Source organism: Oncorhynchus mykiss, chromosome 13, assembly GCF_013265735.2.
Source record: "Oncorhynchus mykiss isolate Arlee chromosome 13, USDA_OmykA_1.1, whole genome shotgun sequence".
In the NCBI taxonomy this organism is placed as follows: Eukaryota; Metazoa; Chordata; class Actinopteri; order Salmoniformes; family Salmonidae; genus Oncorhynchus; species Oncorhynchus mykiss.
This window is the reverse complement of record NC_048577.1, coordinates 21,581,022-21,598,337: the sequence shown is the minus strand read 5'-3', so window position 1 is coordinate 21,598,337 and position 17,316 is coordinate 21,581,022. Positions and strand designations below refer to the sequence as shown.

Sequence of the window (17,316 nt, the reverse complement as noted above, 5' to 3'; positions counted from 1 at the left end):
CCGGGTTGGATGTGCGCTGTGTTAAAGAAACAGCGGCTTGGTTGGTTGTGTATCGGAGGACGCATGACTTTCAACCTTCGTCTCTCCCGAGCCCGTACGGGAGTTGTAGCGATGAGACAAGATAGTAGCTACTACAACAATTGGATACCACGAAATTGGGGAGAAAAAGGGGTCAAATTCACAACAAAAAAATAAATAGTTCCTCTTCCAGTCTTCCATGCCCAGAGTCTTACTATCCTTTCCTAAAGGAAGAAGGCCTTTCTATTTCCTGGAAAGGATTAGGTATTGTGTATTGTTTTGATATTTCCCCCATGCATGTCTGGAAAGTGATCCTATAAACGTCCCAGCTAAATTCCTGGGAATGTTACTCACACACTTGGCCTGCCTATCCTTTAGTGTATCCTGTAGCTATGGAGACCTGAGCTGACACACACACACACACACACACATATGCTTTTGTGCTTATTTGTACACCCTCATATGGCCAATTTAGTCAAATATTTTCTCCTTTCCTTTTTGTTGTTGTTGACAGCTAGCCTAATCTGCTCCAGGGAAGGGTTGCGCTGGAGGCAATCAAATCAATATTTTTCCCGTGCTGTGTTGGAGCTCCATCAGTTGGATCTGTTTGGATTAACTGCTGCATTTGACTGCCTGTAGCTCTGTTTGTATCAATCAGTCAGTTCAGTTATAGAACCCATTGGGAAAGGGGGATACCTAGTCAGTTGTCGAACTGAAATGTGTCTTCCGCATTTAACCCAGCCCCTCTGAATCAGAGATGGGGGGGGGGGGCTGCCGTAATCGACATCCACAGCTCTGGTGTGGGTTAACTGCCTTGCTCGGGGACAGAACGACAGTTTTTTTTTTTACCTTGTGAGCTTAGGGATTCGATCCAGCAACCTTCCGGTTACTGACCCAACGCTCTAACCACTAGAATCATGTGACAATGGGGCGGTGGCTCGCGTGACTGACTAGGCCTTTGTCCCAATTACTGTTTAATCTTTTTAACATTCTTAAATATTTTCACCTTCCTTGCCGTCACAATACACAACCTCTGCTAGAAGTCAAAGCAACATGTGGGGAAACCATCCAGCCATTTCACCGATAAGCATTAATGATGGATATGAAACAAGGAAGGAGACCATGTCAGAGTATTGGAACATGTCCTCGTCTTCCTCTTGTCACCTGTCAACGCCGAGCGTGACACACTTCTTACGTGACTTTAAGACACCTTTATCTTGAATTGACTTTTTAATAGCACCATGATGCTTTGTCAATATTAGACAGCCTAAGGCCTAAATATTGACCCAGTCGCCCTTGCGAGTTTTGGATGTTTGAGCATGTGCTCAGCTGTGACAAAACATCGAGTCATGCTTGCAAATGTGGTATTTGACTTTCGGTGATGTCACTCGGGCCTTTTGAAATGTAATAAGTAGTTCATTTCCTGTTTGGAAGAGGCATCCCGGATTGATTTGACCTGTATCTCGAGCATCATGTGACACCTTCAACAAACTAGTACATTGTCTTTGGGTTACTGCTAAAAACCACTACAAGGTACACTCTGCAACATGTTTAGAAGGCACTTGGTGGGTTATGTAATTTCTAGTTACCCATCGTTGTTTTTCCCTCACTGATCTGAAAGTCAGCTCTTCCCCCTGAGTCAGAACACTGAGTACTGGCTTGAGTGGTGTTGTGACTTGTGTGTCTCTGTTTTAAATAGTCACTATCGTGGCCTTTACAATTCCTGTTTTGCTTCCCTATTCATTGTGGAGTTTGTTTTCCTTTGTCATGTGACCTTTGTTTAACATTGGGGGTATGTTGACTCTTATGTACATCTAACCTCCAAAATAAATCAAACACTTTTGAGTGAATGAGGGATACAAAGTAGGCTTATAATTAAAGTACTTGGTTCCACACAGGTGTGGTTCCTGAGTTAATTAAGCAATTAACATCCTTTACTATTAACAGCCATTACTATGGCAACCAGGGCTATGCCCCCATCCACAGAATTTGAGCATGAAAACGATTGTAAAACGTATGCCATAGCCCTCTGTCACCAGATCTCAACCCAATTGAACACCAGATTCTGTAATGGTGCCTGAGACAGGGTTTTCCATCAACAAAACACCAAATGATGGAATTTCTCGTGGAAGAATGGTGTCGAATCCCTCCAATAGATTTCCAGACACTTGTAGAATCGATGCCAAGGTGCATTGAAGCTGTTCTGACTCGTGGTGCCCCCTCTATTAAGACACTATGTTGGGGTTTCCTTTATTTTGGCAGTTACATGTCTTTGGCCTTGTTTTTGGTCTGAAACGTCATGTTTGACATAAGGGTAAATCCATTTGGTTTCAATCACTTTTTGACTGCATCCCTTTTAATTAAAACAACTTTCCATGTGTGTTTGCCCATGGAAGAAGTGGTCATAAAATGACTTTTTGGACCTTAATGCCAACACATTTTGGAGATTTTAAAAGCTAACAGTGATATCAAACTATTTTATTATTTCATGAAATAGATGTATGGAAATATGACATTTTAAACCTTTTCAACTGATTTGTGTAATATTTGCAAATTATATTATTTTGTAGCTTAGACCCCATTTCATATCATCTGAGTTTTTTTGTGTTGTGCCTGCCATCGGTTGAGACAACATGCTCTTGAATACAGGGTGGGCGTAATGAATCATAGAATTCATAAAATGGACCTATCTCTTCAGACCACTGCAATTTAGCCACAGAAATGCCCATCATTCCACCCACTGTCAAATGTCAACTTAAATGGTCATGACTGTTCTATTATCTATATTTCTATGATTTTCAATAGGTTTGCTATGGAAGATTAACAGTATAATTTAAATGACCAGATATTCCCATTCAAGTCAACGTCCTCTGATGTGTGGACCTCCAACCATCTTTTTGTTACCATTTTGAAAGTAGAAATGTTAATTTTTGTTCCCCTTTTAGTACATTTATCAACACCCATAACGGGCGCAACACAAAAAACCTTGGATGCAAAATAGTGTTTAACCTGGAACATATGCCAATATGTAAGAAACATGTGTTTTTTTCTCTCTCCAGAAATGATCAAATAGGTTGACAACCCTGTTTTGTGAGCTTTTAAATATCAATCTCAACTGTTTATCTTTCCCAGTGATGAAGACATGGATGTCTCATGGTATGGTGGGGTATGCAAAATGCCTCAAATTTGATCACCTTTATCTCTTGGCATTCAGATCCATCACGTCACTTTCTGAGCACTTCTACAACGGGCAAATATTTACGGGGTGTTTTGTTCAAATCAAAAGGGGAGCTGTCAAAGTGATTTGAATTGAAATGGATTTACCAAGAAATGTTTGCTTTGTTTATGCAGTCTGTGGTGTGAATTGTTGTTATTGGGCATGATTGACATTGTTTTATATATATATATATAAAACAGTCTGTTTTGTGTTGAGGTATTTTGTTGGGTGTGAAGAATTCTGTTTGTTGTGTTTGGCCTGCCCCTTCATGTGATGTTTAGCGCCTTTGAGAGCATTTTGTTGATGTTGATGCAGTAGTCTGTTTGGATGGGCGAACACCAAACACCGTGTTTACTCCTGCCATAGTGCTGACTACGCCTCTGAGAGCCTCTGTTCTAGACCAGAGAGAAAAACAGAACTCAGCATGATTATAGTGGGCCCAGCTCAATGGCTGTGTCTCAAATGGCACCCTATTGCCTATATAGTGCACTATTTTAGCACTTTAGGGAATATATTGCCATTGGGGACGCAGGCAAACAGCCCTGGCCGTTTTATTAGGCAGTCTGGTACCATGCTGACTGGAGCTACAAAGAATGGGGGGGTGCAGGTATTGCCAATTTCCAAAGCCCCTACTTAGCCTGGTTTGCTCATGGCCTCACACCCCGGCCTGAATACCGGTCCCATTTTTAGCAGGGTAAGCTCTAGCCCTTTACAGTTATATGACAAGGCCCATGTCTAGCATTCAGTGGTGTTTCTCAACCTCCAGTCTGTGGCCCCAAAAAGGAAAAGCCATAGCTTGCGAGTCCCTGGTATGAAAATGATTTCAAAACACTGGTTTTAGAGGACGGGGACATCTTGCTCCAGTAGAACTGATGATCGAGATGTGAACACAGCCAACCTCGCTCTCTTACTTAGCTTTTGGTGAGTGCTTTTACATGTATGTTTCCAGTCTGAGCCATCTTGACTAAGTGGTTGATTTGTGCCCGGTGGTGGCCTCACATTGCCCGAACGACCACTTCCCTCATTTTTCTCTCTCCTTCCTCTCTTCTCTCGGTCGCTCGCTCTCTCCAGACTGCAGGATCCAACTGGGCCAGGATAAGAGTCTGCCCATTCAGCACAAAATGAAATAAAATAATGGCGTCTAGAGCGGCCAAGAAGAAGTAGACCAAATGAGTTCCTTTATTACAACACAGGGCAAAGACTTGGCCTAGAATTAGCAAAGACGCTGTCATCGTGTACAAGTCCCTAGACTGTTCTGAGCGCGGTGTCACTTAGCTGGAGCATCACCTTGTCTCCCACACCTCTCCAAACTGATCGGGGACCTGTCGATACATGTCTTCTCATGTCCCCTGGCTGCTTACATAACCCTCCCAATCAGGTCCAGGATCAGTAATAAAACATTATGAAAGCAATGCCAGGTTCATTGTGGGCCAAGGACCTTACGTTGTGTAACAGCTGCCTTCAGCAGCACAGTACATCGAGGGCTGTGTCTGAAATGATACCCTAATCCCTACATCGTGCACTACTTTTGACTAGGGTGCCATTTTGGTCGCAACTTAGGTGGTGTTGTGGTTTATGAGCAGAATTCTACTGATATATATTGTGCCTTGGGGTGCCTTTTTACTAGGCTTTTCTTATTACTGGGCTTGTTATTACTTGGCCTATAATTTTGCATCCCAAGATAATGAAACGATGCATTGTGTATTGCTGGCGCGTGTGCCAGCTGCTGGGACAATTGGATACGAGTCGACGTTAGTGAGGGGATGTGTGGGTCGCAGCGTTGAGTAGACATGAATGGTGTTTTGTCTCTCTCTGTCTCTCTCTGTCCTAACCTCTCGTCCACCTTTATCACTTTCTTTCTCTTGCTCACTTTTGAGATATGAGAACAGCTGACAATGTTGATTTTGGGAACAAGGCTATTTCATTAAATGTCACCGTTGGAGATACAATGGCTAGAATATCTTGTCTGATACCATCTCACTCTCTCTCTCAATTCAATCAACTTTATTAACATGGACGGTAAAGGAGTTTGCGTTGCCAAAACACACGAGTCCCACACTTAAAAACCCTTTCTCTTTCCGTCTCTCTCGCAGGCCTACGAGAGGCGATTCCCCACGTGTCACCTGATTCCCATGTTTGTGGACAGCGAGGTTTTGGAGGAAACTGAGAGCGAGGACGGATCCGTACACAATGTCCAGCGCCGCTGCAAACTGGACGTGGACGCCCCTCGTCTCCTCAAGCGGGTACGGCTAACCTGTCGCTAACTTCCCTCGAGTCTGGTCGGTCAACCAATCAAATGTATCCTCAGGAAGATGACATGTTCTATGAGGAAATAGCAAGCATTTTTTAAACGGCCTATTTGAGATACAAGTTTGGTATTTGAGCGTTTTTCTCCAATTTATTTGAGTATAGGACGGGTCAGCAACATTATTTGGATACGAGTTAACAGAATATTCATTTTAAGTGAGATTTTCAGGGGACAGTTTAAATGAAGTAGCATTTGAAACATCCTTAGCTTGTATTCTAAGCGAAGCTGACATGACGGGGGAAACAACCAAATCAAAAGACCTAAACACTCAAATCAGGCATCGGCCATTTTGTAATCGGTGTATCCGTTTTTCCTTTTTGACCATTTAGTTTTGCTGCAACTGGTTTCATCAGTGTCCTTTTGTGTGCAGATTGCGGGGGTGGACTATGTGTACTTCAGCCAGGAGAACACTCTGAACAAGAGAGAGAGGACGCTCCACATCGAGTCCCACAACGAGACCTTCTCCAACAGAGTCATCATCCACGAACTCTGCAGCTACTCGGTGTGTTACACACACACACACACACACACGCGCGCATACACACACACTTGCCATACACACACACATTAAATTGTAGCTTTGGTTAGAATGGTTACATAAGCTACCTGTCCATTCGCTAACACGCATTCAAGCCTTGGCTTTAATTTGTCAAACGCGTGCACACACACGCGCACACTTACACACACACACACACACACACACACACAAAGCCCTGTTAAACCACTTTGAAGCCAGCTGTCGACAGCACACCTATGCATTCACAATTTCTCTTCAAATGGACGGATCAAGCGGCGTTCTAACCAGCTCCTGATATGTAGCTACAGTACACACACGTCAAGTTTTCTATCGCCTTATCTCACACGACACTTACACACAGCCCTGTAAAAGCAAGTTGTTGACAGCACACTTATGTCTGAACCCCTTCCCTCCAATGCACTCACAATGCTTCTCTCCAAATAGACAGAGAAAGCTGTGTTCCAACCAGCCTCTCATATGCTGCTTCCTTCCCACTGAATAATTCAGACCTCCCATTGTTACCGGCAGCACTCCGCCTCAACACACTCACACACTGTTCTGGAGTCAGTTCTTTCACACCTCCCAGGCCTACTGCGGTGTGTTGCTCCACTCCCTCCTCTGACCTCAGTGCTACTCTCACCAGGCTCCCGTGGTGAGTGAATGCGCTCTGAGTTAATGAGGTCAAGCACATTGCATTAGCGTCTAACGAGGCTAGCGGGCCTATTTTAGGTCCACTATGCAGCTTTGTGAAGAACAGTTACAGTTAGCCTGCGGGTGCTAACAAGGCTAACAAGGCTGACACTCCCAGTCCTATCTAACACACTAAGCTCCCTGACATCTGACACTGTCAGTCCTATCTAACACACTCCACTCACTGACATCTGACACTGCCAGTCCTATCTAACACACTCCACTCCCTGACATCTGACACTGCCAGTCCTATCTAACACACTCCACTCACTGACATCTGACACTCCCAGTCCTATCTAACACACTCCACTCCCTGACATCTGACACTCCCAGTCCTATCTAACACACTCCACTCACTGACATCTGACACTCCCAGTCCTATCTAACACACTCCACTCACTGACATCTGACACTCCCAGTCCTATCTAACACACTCCACTCCCTGACATCTGACACTGTCAGTCCTATCTAACACACTCCACTCACTGACATCTGACACTGCCAGTCCTATCTAACACACTCCCAGTCCTATCTAACACACTCCACTCACTGACATCTGACACTCCCAGTCCTATCTAACACACTCCACTCCCTGACATCTGACACTCCCAGTCCTATCTAACACACTCCACTCACTGACATCTGACACTCCCAGTCCTATCTAACACACTCCACTCACTGACATCTGACACTGCCAGTCCTATCTAACACACTCCCAGTCCTATCTAACACACTCCACTCACTGACATCTGACACTGCCAGTCCTATCTAACACACTCCACTCACTGACATCTGACACTCCCAGTCCTATCTAACACACTCCACTCACTGACATCTGACACTCCCAGTCCTATCTAACACACTCCACTCACTGACATCTGACACTCCCAGTCCTATCTAACACACTCCACTCACTGACATCTGACACTCCCAGTCCTATCTAACACACTCCACTTACTGACATCTGACACTCCCAGTCCTATCTAACACACTCCCAGTCCTATCTAACACACTCCACTCACTGACATCTGACACTGCCAGTCCTATCTAACACACTCCACTCACTGACATCTGACACTCCCAGTCCTATCTAACACACTCCACTCACTGACATCTGACACTGTCAGTCCTATCTAACACACTCCCAGTCCTATCTAACACACTCCACTCACTGAACTCACTGACATCTGACACTGTCAGTCCTATCTAACACGCTCCACTCACTGACATCTGACACTTCCAGTCCTATCTAACACACTCCACTCACTGACATCTGACACTCCCAGTCCTATCTAACACGCTCCACTCACTGACTTCTGACACTCCCAGTCCTATCTAACACGCTCCACTCACTGACATCTGACACTCCCAGTCCTATCTAACACACTCCCAGTCCTATCTAACACACTTCCAGTCCTATCTAACACACTCCACTCACTGACATCTGACACTCCCAGTCCTATCTAACACACTCCACTCACTGACATCTGACACTCCCAGTCCTATCTAACACACTCCACTCACTGACATCTGACACTCCCAGTCCTATCTAACACACTCCACTCACTGACATCTGACACTCCCAGTCCTATCTAACACACTCCACTCACTGACATCTGACACTCCCAGTCCTATCTAACACACTCCACTCACTGACATCTGACACTCCCAGTCCTATCTAACACACTCCACTCACTGACATCTGACACTCCCAGTCCTATCTAACACACTCCCAGTCCTATCCAACACACTCCACTCACTTACATCTGACACTGCCAGTCCTATCTAACACACTCCACTCACTGACATCTGACACTCCCAGTCCTATCGAACACACTCCACTCACTGACATCTGACACTCCCAGTCCTATCTAACACACTCCCAGTCCTATCTAACACACTCCCAGTCCTATCTAACACACTCCACTCACTGACATCTGACACTCCCAGTCCTATCTAACACACTCCACTCACTGACATCTGACACTCCCAGTCCTATCTAACACACTCCACTCACTGACATCTGACACTCCCAGTCCTATCTAACACACTCCACTCACTGACATCTGACACTCCCAGTCCTATCTAACACACTCCACTCCCTGACATCTGACACTGCCAGTCCTATCTAACACACTCCACTCCCTGACATCTGACACTGTCAGTCCTATCTAACACACTCCACTCACTGACATCTGACACTGTCAGTCCTATCTAACACACTCCCAGTCCTATCTAACACACTCCACTCACTGACATCTGACACTCCCAGTCCTATCTAACACACTCCACTCACTGACATCTGACACTCCCAGTCCTATCTAACACACTCCACTCACTGACATCTGACACTCCCAGTCCTATCTAACACACTCCACTCACTGACATCTGACACTGTCAGTCCTATCTAACACGCTCCACTCACTGACATCTGACACTCCCAGTCCTATCTAACACACTCCACTCACTGACATCTGACACTCCCAGTCCTATCTAACACACTCCACTCACTGACATCTGACACTCCCAGTCCTATCTAACACACTCCACTCACTGACATCTGACACTGTCAGTCCTATCTAACACACTCCACTCACTGACATCTGACACTCCCAGTCCTATCTAACACACTCCACTCACTGACATCTGACACTGTCAGTCCTATCTAACACACTCCACTCACTGACATCTGACACTCCCAGTCCTATCTAACACACTCCACTCACTGACATCTGACACTCCCAGTCCTAGCTAACACACTCCACTCACTGACATCTGACACTCCCAGTCCTATCGAACACACTCCACTCACTGACATCTGACACTCCCAGTCCTATCGAACACACTCCACTCACTGACATCTGACACTCCCAGTCCTATCGAACACACTCCACTCACTGACATCTGACACTCCCAGTCCTATCTAACACACTCCACTCACTGACATCTGACACTCCCAGTCCTATCTAACACACTCCACTTACTGACATCTGACACTCCCAGTCCTATCGAACACACTCCACTCACTGACATCTGACACTCCCAGTCCTATCTAACACACTCCACTCACTGACATCTGACACTCCCAGTCCTATCTAACACACTCCACTCACTGACATCTGACACTCCCAGTCCTATCTAACACACTCCCAGTCCTATATAACACACTCCACTCACTGACATCTGACACTCCCAGTCCTATCTAACACACTCCACTCACTGACATCTGACACTCCCAGTCCTATCTAACACACTCCACTCACTGACATCTGACACTCCCAGTCCTATCTAACACACTCCACTCACTGACATCTGACACTCCCAGTCCTATCTAACACACTCCACTCACTGACATCTGACACTCCCAGTCCTATCGAACACACTCCACTCACTGACATCTGACACTCCCAGTCCTATCTAACACATTCCACTCACTGACATCTGACACTCCCAGTCCTATCTAACACACTCCACTCACTGACATCTGACACTCCCAGTCCTATCTAACACACTCCCAGTCCTATATAACACACTCCACTCACTGACATCTGACACTCCCAGTCCTATCTAACACACTCCACTCACTGACATCTGACACTCCCAGTCCTATCTAACATGCTCCACTCACTGACATCTGACACTCCCAGTCCTATCTAACACACTCCACTCACTGACATCTGACACTCCCAGTCCTATCTAACACACTCCACTCACTGACATCTGACACTCCCAGTCCTATCTAACACACTCCACTCACTGACATCTGACACTCCCAGTCCTATCTAACACACTCCACTCACTGACATCTGACACTCCCAGTCCTATCTAACACACTCCACTCACTGACATCTGACACTCCCAGTCCTATCTAACACACTCCACTCACTGACATCTGACACTCCCAGTCCTATCTAACACACTCCACTCACTGACATCTGACACTGCCAGTCCTATCTAACACACTCCACTCCCTGACATCTGACACTGTCAGTCCTATCTAACACACTCCACTCACTGACATCTGACACTGTCAGTCCTATCTAACACACTCCCAGTCCTATCTAACACACTCCACTCACTGACATCTGACACTCCCAGTCCTATCTAACACACTCCACTCACTGACATCTGACACTCCCAGTCCTATCTAACACACTCCACTCACTGACATCTGACACTCCCAGTCCTATCTAACACACTCCACTCACTGACATCTGACACTGTCAGTCCTATCTAACACGCTCCACTCACTGACATCTGACAGTCCCAGTCCTATCTAACACACTCCACTCACTGACATCTGACACTCCCAGTCCTATCTAACACACTCCCAGTCCTATCTAACACACTCCACTCGCTGACATCTGACACTCCCAGTCCTATCTAACACACTCCACTCACTGACATCTGACACTCCCAGTCCTATCTAACACACTCCACTCGCTGACATCTGACACTCCCAGTCCTATCTAACACACTCCACTCACTGACATCTGACACTCCCAGTCCTATCTAACACACTCCCAGTCCTATCTAACACACTCCACTCACTGACATCTGACACTCCCAGTCCTATCTAACACACTCCACTCGCTGACATCTGACACTCCCAGTCCTATCTAACACACTCCACTCACTGACATCTGACACTCCCAGTCCTATCTAACACACTCCACTCACTGACATCTGACACTCCCAGTCCTAGCTAACACACTCCACTCACTGACATCTGACACTCCCAGTCCTATCGAACACACTCCACTCACTGACATCTGACACTCCCAGTCCTATCGAACACACTCCACTCACTGACATCTGACACTCCCAGTCCTATCTAACACACTCCACTCACTGACATCTGACACTCCCAGTCCTATCTAACACACTCCACTCACTGACATCTGACACTCCCAGTCCTATCTAACACACTCCACTCACTGACATCTGACACTCCCAGTCCTATCTAACACACTCCACTCACTGACATCTGACACTCCCAGTCCTATCGAACACACTCCACTCACTGACATCTGACACTCCCAGTCCTATCGAACACACTCCACTCACTGACATCTGACACTCCCAGTCCTATCTAACACACTCCACTCACTGACATCTGACACTCCCAGTCCTATCTAACACACTCCACTCACTGACATCTGACACTCCCAGTCCTATCTAACACACTCCCAGTCCTATATAACACACTCCACTCACTGACATCTGACACTCCCAGTCCTATCTAACACACTCCACTCACTGACATCTGACACTCCCAGTCCTATCTAACACGCTCCACTCACTGACATCTGACACTCCCAGTCCTATCTAACACACTCCACTCACTGACATCTGACACTCCCAGTCCTATCGAACACACTCCACTCACTGACATCTGACACTCCCAGTCCTATCTAACACACTCCACTCACTGACATCTGACACTCCCAGTCCTATCTAACACACTCCACTCACTGACATCTGACACTCCCAGTCCTATCTAACACACTCCACTCGCTGACATCTGACACTCCCAGTCCTATCTAACACACTCCACTCACTGACATCTGACACTCCCAGTCCTATCTAACACACTCCACTCACTGACATCTGACACTCCCAGTCCTATCTAACACACTCCACTCACTGACATCTGACACTCCCAGTCCTATCTAACACGCTCCACTCACTGACATCTGACACTCCCAGTCCTATCTAACACACTCCACTCACTGACATCTGACACTCCCAGTCCTATCTAACACACTCCCAGTCCTATATAACACACTCCACTCACTGACATCTGACACTCCCAGTCCTATCTAACACACTCCACTCACTGACATCTGACACTCCCAGTCCTATCTAACACACTCCACTCACTGACATCTGACACTCCCAGTCCTATCTAACACACTCCACTCACTGACATCTGACACTCCCAGTCCTATCTAACACACTCCACTCCCTGACATCTGACACTGCCAGTCCTATCTAACACACTCCACTCCCTGACATCTGACACTGTCAGTCCTATCTAACACACTCCACTCACTGACATCTGACACTGTCAGTCCTATCTAACACACTCCACTCACTGACATCTGACACTCCCAGTCCTATCTAACACACTCCACTCCCTGACATCTGACACTGTCAGTCCTATCTAACACACTCCACTCACTGACATCTGACACTGTCAGTCCTATCTAACACACTCCCAGTCCTATCTAACACACTCCACTCACTGACATCTGACACTCCCAGTCCTATCTAACACACTCCACTCACTGACATCTGACACTCCCAGTCCTATCTAACACACTCCACTCACTGACATCTGACACTCCCAGTCCTATCTAACACACTCCACTCACTGACATCTGACACTCCCAGTCCTATCTAACACACTCCACTCACTGACATCTGACACTCCCAGTCCTATCTAACACACTCCACTCACTGACATCTGACACTCCCAGTCCTATCTAACACACTCCACTCACTGACATCTGACACTCCCAGTCCTATCTAACACACTCCACTCACTGACATCTGACACTCCCAGTCCTATCTAACACACTCCACTCACTGACATCTGACACTGCCAGTCCTATCTAACACACTCCACTCCCTGACATCTGACACTGTCAGTCCTATCTAACACACTCCACTCACTGACATCTGACACTGTCAGTCCTATCTAACACACTCCCAGTCCTATCTAACACACTCCACTCACTGACATCTGACACTCCCAGTCCTATCTAACACACTCCACTCACTGACATCTGACACTCCCAGTCCTATCTAACACACTCCACTCACTGACATCTGACACTCCCAGTCCTATCTAACACACTCCACTCACTGACATCTGACACTGTCAGTCCTATCTAACACGCTCCACTCACTGACATCTGACACTCCCAGTCCTATCTAACACACTCCACTCACTGACATCTGACACTCCCAGTCCTATCTAACACACTCCCAGTCCTATCTAACACACTCCACTCGCTGACATCTGACACTCCCAGTCCTATCTAACACACTCCACTCACTGACATCTGACACTGTCAGTCCTATCTAACACGCTCCACTCACTGACATCTGACACTCCCAGTCCTATCTAACACACTCCACTCACTGACATCTGACACTCCCAGTCCTATCTAACACACTCCCAGTCCTATCTAACACACTCCACTCACTGACATCTGACACTCCCAGTCCTATCTAACACACTCCACTCGCTGACATCTGACACTCCCAGTCCTATCTAACACACTCCACTCACTGACATCTGACACTCCCAGTCCTATCTAACACACTCCACTCACTGACATCTGACACTCCCAGTCCTAGCTAACACACTCCACTCACTGACATCTGACACTCCCAGTCCTATCGAACACACTCCACTCACTGACATCTGACACTCCCAGTCCTATCGAACACACTCCACTCACTGACATCTGACACTCCCAGTCCTATCTAACACACTCCACTCACTGACATCTGACACTCCCAGTCCTATCTAACACACTCCACTCACTGACATCTGACACTCCCAGTCCTATCTAACACACTCCACTCACTGACATCTGACACTCCCAGTCCTATCTAACACACTCCACTCACTGACATCTGACACTCCCAGTCCTATCTAACACACTCCCAGTCCTATATAACACACTCCACTCACTGACATCTGACACTCCCAGTCCTATCTAACACACTCCACTCACTGACATCTGACACTCCCAGTCCTATCTAACACGCTCCACTCACTGACATCTGACACTCCCAGTCCTATCTAACACACTCCACTCACTGACATCTGACACTCCCAGTCCTATCGAACACACTCCACTCACTGACATCTGACACTCCCAGTCCTATCTAACACACTCCACTCACTGACATCTGACACTCCCAGTCCTATCTAACACACTCCACTCACTGACATCTGACACTCCCAGTCCTATCTAACACACTCCCAGTCCTATATAACACACTCCACTCACTGACATCTGACACTCCCAGTCCTATCTAACACACTCCACTCACTGACATCTGACACTCCCAGTCCTATCTAACACGCTCCACTCACTGACATCTGACACTCCCAGTCCTATCTAACACACTCCACTCACTGACATCTGACACTCCCAGTCCTATCTAACACACTCCACTCATTGACATCTGACAAAATCTATTTTGATACAATCTCAGGCTGTGTGAATGTGTTTTCTGTGCTTGATACCGTCACAAAATCCCCCCCTACTGTCAATATATGTTGGCATATAACGGCACAACCTGTCAGTATTGGTATAATGCCAGTGGGTAGTGTCATCGGTACGCACTCCCACACACAGCTGAGGATGTGTGGCTTGTAGTGTGCGTCAGCGCTCGGCACAGAGTCAAATTGCCGTGTGTGGTTGCCACGGTAACACTTGTATCTTCTCTTTCGTGTGCGCAGGCCCACCCTGAGAATGAGGACTGGACGTGTTTCGAGCAGTCGGCCAGCCTGGACATTAAGTCGTTCTTCGGCTTCGAGAGCACGGTGGAGAAGATAGCCATGAAGCAGTACGCCAGCAGTATCAAGAAGGTGTGTGTGACAGCCGGATTTGATCAGGGTCATATTCATTAGACACTGACAGTAAGTAAACAGACTGAAAGGTAGCGGGACGACCTGAACCTTGTCCAATAAGAAATGTTGGCTTTCGTTTATCGTTGGTACTTTGCACCCTACTGAATACAACCCAGATGTATCATATTTAGAGAATTCACCAGACCAGAATTCATCAAACATTCTCCTCATGCAAAAAATGATGAATCCAACTAGGCTCCATTTCAACTCAATAAATGAATTGACAGTTCTTTTTTTTATTTTTTTTATGACCTAATTGTATTGTGAATTTAATTCATCTCCTGCATTGAGTTAAATGAAAAGGAACTGGCCCAACCATGGAATCCAGTGTTAATACAGCAGACATGCCATTGGGCCGTGAGTGGTGAGGTCTAGTGCAAAGTGGCACTTATTATGTAATGTAAGCCAATTTGCCGAGCCAGTGTAAACAAAGATAAGCTCCTAGTCCCTGTTTAGCCTCCTTCCATATTAGTAACTCTAACTCTCTCCTTTTCCTCACTCTGTCGCTCTTTCTCTCCTCCCCCCGTACTCTCACCTCCCCCCTCTCCATGTCTCTCTCCCTCCCTCTCTCATCTTCAGGGTAAGGAGATCATAGAGTTCTACCTAAACCAGCTGGAGGAAGAGGGGATAAGCCACGTGCCCCGCTGGACTCCCTCCCTGGATGCTCCCTCCTCCTCTTCCTCCTCCACCGTCACCACCAAACCTGTCTGTGCCACTCCGAAGCTCCTCCAGCTGGAGCTGCCTGTCACGCCCGCCGTCTCAATCCCTGTGTCCACGGATGCCAATGACCGTGAGCTTGCCGATGCCACCCAAAGTGAAGCCACCAGCAACGATGCCACGAACCAACCTGACGACCAGATGGAGAATCAGACGGGCACGCCCGATGGTTAGTACTGATGGATAATTGAGAAACTGTTCAAAAGTTTCAATATGTTAGGAAAATGGGAAACACGATTTTTAAGTGGCGTTTAGCTGTGTGATTTGATTATGAATGAGACTGAATTGAGAATTCCCCAAATTGTGTGTGTGTGTGTGTGTGTGTGTGTGTGTGTGTGTGTGTGTGTGTGTGTTGTAGACAAGTTGGATGCAGACTACATCAAGCGCTACTTGGGAGACCTGACTCCTCTGCAGGAGAGCTGTCTGATCAGACTACGACAGTGGCTGCAGGAGAGCCACAAGGGCAAGGTGAGACACACACACACCCTTACAGTTTTCAATACACACATACTAAAGCATATTCTATCTTTTGAAATCATACTCTGCTACTTGAGACAGAAACATAGAGGCATGTGTGACATGCTCACACACGCACGTTCTTACCCTGCCCCCTCTGAACCCCCCCCCCCCCTTGGAGACCCTTACCCTCACTCCCGCCTCTCCCTCCTCGCCACCTTTCCAGATCCCTAAGGACGAGCACATCCTTCGTTTCCTGCGGGCCAGGGACTTTAACATGGAGAAGGCCAGGGAGATCCTGTGTCAGTCCTTAACATGGAGGAAACAGCACCAGGTGGACTATCTGTTAGAGACGTGGACCTCGCCACAGGTCCTCAGTGACTACTACACTGGAGGGTGGCACCACCATGATAAAGGTATGGAGTATGGAGACTGAGAGAAAGAGATGCTCAGGCAGGCGCCCGCATACACGCACACAATTAGTCGCTAATAATTGTCATGGAGTCTTGATGTATAGAGGGGTAGTCTGATGATGATCACAAAATACAGTTGTCGCTCAGAATTAGACACACGGCACAAACCCCCCTGTACTCATATTATTTACGCATGGTTTAATAAAACTGTTGTGTGTGTGTGTGTCCTGTTTCTTTGTAAGTTGTGAACAGAAGTAACTTCCCAAAATGTCACTTTTTTATTTCACTGTAATAGAAAAATAAGTCCCTGTCTACGCCACAACT

At 46.7% G+C, this 17,316-nt stretch overlaps 1 protein-coding gene across 4 annotated transcripts in view; it reads left to right on the top strand.

The window, feature by feature from the left end:
• Positions 1-17,316, top strand: part of LOC110485940 (SEC14-like protein 1) — a 57,584-nt gene that overhangs the window by 31,074 nt on the left and 9,194 nt on the right. For 2 of the 4 annotated variants that reach the window (XM_036940610.1, XM_036940611.1), the window contains exons 3-8: positions 5,329-5,478; positions 5,914-6,045; positions 15,236-15,364; positions 15,986-16,292; positions 16,482-16,591; positions 16,806-16,995. In XM_036940610.1, coding sequence (XP_036796505.1) covers positions 5,329-5,478; positions 5,914-6,045; positions 15,236-15,364; positions 15,986-16,292; positions 16,482-16,591; positions 16,806-16,995 — 1,018 coding nt within the window. Of the gene's footprint in view, positions 1-5,328; positions 5,479-5,913; positions 6,046-15,235; positions 15,365-15,985; positions 16,293-16,481; positions 16,592-16,760; positions 16,996-17,316 lie in introns of all 4 variants that reach the window. The other 2 variants (XM_036940608.1, XM_036940609.1) reach the window with 1 other exon arrangement.